Raw genomic sequence first — 4,951 nt, 5'->3', positions numbered from 1 at the left:
AGAATGAAGAACACCAAAGACACAAGGAAAGTATTAGCCCAAGAGAAAGAAAGGACCACATAAACCAGAGACTTCATCAGCCTGAGACCGGAACTAGATGGTGCCTGGCTACCACCAATGACCACCCTGACAGGGAACATGACAGAGAGTCCCTGATGGAGCAGGAGAAAGATAGGGTGCAGAACTCAAATTCTAGTAAGAAAACCAGACTTAATGGTCTGAACAAGACTGGAGGAACCCCGGAAAGCACAGCCCCTGGATTCTCTATCAGCTCAAAACTAAAACAATTTCTGAGGCTAACTTTTCAGACAGGGATTAGACTGGACTCTGGGACATAAAGTGATACTCGTGAGGAGTGTACCTCTTAGTTCAAGTAGATATAAGAGACTAAACGGGCGCTTCTGTCCGGAGGTGAGCTGAGAAGGCAGAGAGGGCTAGGAGCTGGGTGAATGAACATGAAGAATCTGCGATGGAAAGGAGGAGTGTGCTGTCAAAGTATAGGAAGAACAATTAGGGTCACATAACAGCGTATGTATAAATTTTTGTAGGAGACGTAAACTTCATTTAAACTACAATAAACATAAAAAATAAAAATAAAAACATTTTTAAACGTTTGTGCTTCTAAACAATTAAGAAAATTAATAGAAAAGCCACAAATAGGAAGAAAATATCTTCACATATATGCAATAAAAGGTTTGTATCCAGAATATATTAAGAACACTTACAACACAATATTAAGAAGTCAAACAACCGAAATTTTTATTCATCTGGTCCCTAAATTCCCTATTTTTCTTGATCCCCATCTTCAGCTTAATGATCCTTTTTTTGTCCTTGACAGAGAAGTCAGAAGCCAAACTGAACTCAAGTCTACTTCTTTCTTTTAATCACCCAGCAAGATTTCCACAACCTCTGCCAAGCAAGCCCGATGCTAAAGCATCCATTTTTAATCTGAGTTGTGGCTTTCCAGTAAGCCGCCCTCGGACAGCGCTCCTTTGCTGTGAGGTTTTCAAGTCTGAGCTCACTAGAGGCATCCTGTGCAACCATTCTAGTGTATTTAGACATCTCCTTCCTCTCTCATTTCTGTAACTGCTCGAGCTAACTTTTCCTTTCCGAGGAGTTCCCGACTCAAGCCGGTCCACGTTTTCTCCGAGCTTTCTAACAACGGAAGAACTGCTGGGGTCTGACTGTCCAGAGTGGGAATCGCGATTGGACGTCCATTACCAGCTGTAGGGCCTCGAGCCTGTCCCTTAACTTCTCTGAGCCTCCCTTTCCTCCCCTTGTGAGTGACAACTCCCGACTCACGAGATGTGTCAGTGACGCGAGCCCTGCATGACATCTGGCACGTTCCAGACGCCCCTAACGCCGTCCCCTTCCCCAGGCTTGCAGCTAGCTAGGGAGTCGTCCTCCCAGAGACGTGGCCACCTGGTGTCGCCAACTCCTCGAGAAGGGTCGAATGCCCTGGAAGGATGGCGGGTGTCGGGAATGTGGAAAGGAAGGCTGAGAGAGCCGCGGCGCGCACCTTTTGGTCGAGCTCCAGGCGGTAGGGCACAGGCTGGATCCGGCGGCGCGGCCGCAAGCCGGCGCCGGGCTCGGGCCCGGAACCGGGCACCACGAAGGTGGGTACGCCCAGCGCCCCCGAGAAGCTGAAGCCCCACACGAAGATGCGGTCGGCGCGCACCGCACGCTCGCCCACGTATTGAAACACGGGTGCATCCGCCTCGGCCTCTGCCGCCTCGCGCCGGCTCCGCGAGCGCCCGGCCGCCGTCCAGTGCCCTCGCCACCGCCCCGGCCCGCTCAGCCACCGCCCCAGCCGAGCCCCCGCCGCCAGAGCCATGCTCTGCTTCACGCCTCACCGGCTCCTGGGCGCCGCCATCTTGCGTGACCCTTGACCTCACGCCCCGGCGGAAGAGGCCGCAGCCACGTTTACTACTGGCTGAGGGGAAAGGCGCTGAGGGCCGCCTATGGGGTGGGGAGGCTAGGCGGGAGGGAGCTGGACACCGGGGTCAATCAGTGAGCCGACCTCAGGATCCGGTCTTGCGGTCACTCACCCAGCGCTCGACGCACGTTTACTGAGCATCTTCCCTGGGTCGCTTCTTGTCTGCCAGGCAGGTTAACTTAAAGGTTGTCTACTTGGCGAAACTCAGTGCAGAGCTCACTCGGATTCTGTTTTACCCCTTCCCACGCCCCGGTCCCATCCGCTACCAGCCACTGCAATCCATCCTCTAGCCAAAGAGAACTGGAGTATACCAGTTATACAACTAGTTGTTTAACTATACAACTCTTCCTGTAGTCTTGCGCTGCAGAAAACCCCTCAGCAAGGCCCTCCTACCTTCCCCTGTACCTTTCCTCCCCGGAGCCCTCTCCTCAGACCTTCACTCCACTTGAGTCAGACAGCTCTACTTGTAATTTCAGGCCTCCCTCCTTTGCACCTAGTACCAGGAATGCCCGTTCCACTGCCCTCCTCTGCTCCAGATGCCTCGGAAACTTCTACTCACCTTCAGAGATCCAGCTCAAGCATCTCCTCTGAGGTTCCTTGAAGGCAGGAACTTCCGTTAATTCATATACTCCTTACCAATTTTGTACTCCTGAAGTTGAGCATCCACCACTCCTCTGTCCATTTATCTTACTGTGGTGGCTTGCATGTTGTGGCTGTGATGCTGGAAGCTATGCCACCGGTATTTCAAATACCAGCAGGGTCGCCCATGGTGGACAGGTTTCAGCAGAGATTAGGAGCTAGGAAGAAAGCCCTGACGATCTATTTCTGAAAATCAGCCAATGAAAACCCTATAGATCACAACAGAATACTGTCCAATATAGTGCTGGAAGGTGAGCCCCTAGTTTGTAAGGCGCTCAAAATACACAGTGGCCACAATGGATTTGAGCATATGAACAATTAGGAAGATGGTGCAGGGCCATACAACATTTCTTTCTCTTATACATGGGGTCACCGTGTGTCAGAGACGACTGGAGGGCAACCTACAACAAGGTCACCAAACCCGTTTCTAACATTTGTTAAACTGATTGGCAAATCCTCTGATGTTGATAGAGATTGCTGAAGGCTCCTAGTAGCTGCCTCTGGAGTGTTGCTAGTCTGATTAAGTGTTAACTACCCACACCTGAAGCATTTTTGAGACAAGCAAGGAGGGCAGGGTGGTAGGACCTGAGTGAAGATGGTGGAGAGGAGTAGGAGATGAGGTTGAAAAGATGGAAGAAGAAGAAGAATGGCCAAATCATATAGGACCTTTTGTCCATTATAAAGTTTTTGGCTTTTATCTAAATTTGTAAATATTTGTAAATTTCACCAGTGAAAGGCCATTTGTAACATGTTTCAATGCCAGCTGTATCAGGCATCAGTTTATTACCTCCCAGCTTTAAATCCATTCTTCATTGCCTACTATGGGAACATGGAAGTATATATTGCATACTTATACAAACATACATCTGTAAGTATATTAATATGTATTGGAGGAAGCACATCCAGTGCCCCATATCACACCCTCTCAGCCTAATCTCTGCTGTCAGCCATGGCTGGGATGGACGGTTCCAAGCGAACTTTGACTCACTTGAAGACTATGCCCACATCAAGTTTCCTGTCCCGTGTGCATGCCAGGCATTTAAAATTTCTGCCAAAAAGCTACACAGATGCCTCAGACTCAGAAAGGAGCTCACAGGACCGTATACACATGCAACCAGGAAGTGAGGAGGAATTAGCATCCTAGGAGAAAATCCTCAACCAAGAGGGTTGGGAACTGATGGATTAATGCCCAGGAGGGTTGGGAGCTGCTGGATTAATGTCACCACTATAGACCATTCTGGGAGGTACTCTGTCCAGGCACTCATCTTGGCAGAATCAAGCCCCCATAGATGATAGTACCACCTTGTATTGCCTTTTCCTCCTTTCCTGCCTGACTGTTCCCACTCTCTCACTCTTGTTCCCTAGAATCACCTCCCAAATAAACCACCAGGGCACAAGTCTTGGTCTAAGGCTCTGTTTTTGGGAGAACACAAGCTAAAAGAGTTGATACCAGAAGTAGAGACTACTATAAACTTAGCCAAGCACATAGTGCAATCATAACTGCTGTGTCAGGTATAATATTTGACTGGAACAGATCAACACAGCCTTTGGACCTTGCGATGGGATACTGATCTGGTGAGTGAATCTTTTTTTTTTTTTTTTTTAAATTTTATTGTACTTTAAGTGAAAGTTTACATTTGAAGTTAGTCTCTCATACAAGAATTTATACATACATTTTTATGTGACCCTAATTGATCTCCCTTTGCTGTGACAGCACACTCCTCCTTTTCACCCCTGGTTTCTCATGTCCATTCAGCCAGCTCCTGACCCTCTCTGCCTTCTCATCTCACCTCCAGACAGAAGATGTCCATTTAGTCTCAAGTATCTACTTGAGCCAAGAAGCACACTCTTAACGAGTATCATTTTATGTCCCATAGTCCAGTCTAATCTTTGTCTGAAGAGTTGGCCTCAGAAATTGTTTTAGTGCTGGGTTGACAGAGAGTCCAGGAACCATGCTTTCCCGGGTTCCTCTAGTCTCTGTCAGACCATTAAGTCTGGCCTTTTTACTAGAAGTTGACTTCTGCACCCCACCTTTCTCCTGCTCCATCAGGGACTCTCTGTTGTGTTCCCTGTCAGGGCGGTTATTGGTGGTAGCCAGGCACCATCTAGTTCTTCTGGTCACAGGCTGATGAAGTCTCCGGTTTATGTGGCCCTTTCTGTCTCTTGGGCTAATACTTTCCTTATGACTTTGGTGTTCTTCATTCTCCTTTACTCCAGGCGGGTTGGGACCAATCAATGCATCTTAGATGGCTGCTCCATAGCTTTTAAGACCCCAGCTACCACTCACCAAAGTAGGATGCAGAATATTTTCTTAATAAACTTTGTTACGCCAATTGATCTAGATGTTCCCTGAAAGCATGGTCTCCAGACCCTTGC

General features: G+C 48.4%; 1 protein-coding gene across 1 annotated transcript in view; it reads right to left on the bottom strand.

The window, feature by feature from the left end:
- The window catches only part of RCC1L (RCC1 like), a 50,420-nt gene extending 48,444 nt beyond the window's left edge, over positions 1–1,976 (bottom strand). Inside the window, exon 1 of the mRNA XM_004380772.2 lies at positions 1,520–1,976. Within this exon, the coding sequence (XP_004380829.1) occupies positions 1,520–1,834 (315 nt within the window). The 5' untranslated portion in view covers positions 1,835–1,976. The remainder of the gene's footprint in view (positions 1–1,519) is intronic.
- Positions 1,977–4,951: the final 2,975 nt, after the last annotated feature.

The sequence above is a fragment of the Trichechus manatus genome, unplaced genomic scaffold (genome assembly GCF_000243295.1).
Source record: "Trichechus manatus latirostris isolate Lorelei unplaced genomic scaffold, TriManLat1.0 scaffold00077, whole genome shotgun sequence".
Lineage (NCBI taxonomy): Eukaryota > Metazoa > Chordata > Mammalia > Sirenia > Trichechidae > Trichechus > Trichechus manatus.
This window is presented reverse-complemented; position numbering and strand designations above follow the sequence as displayed.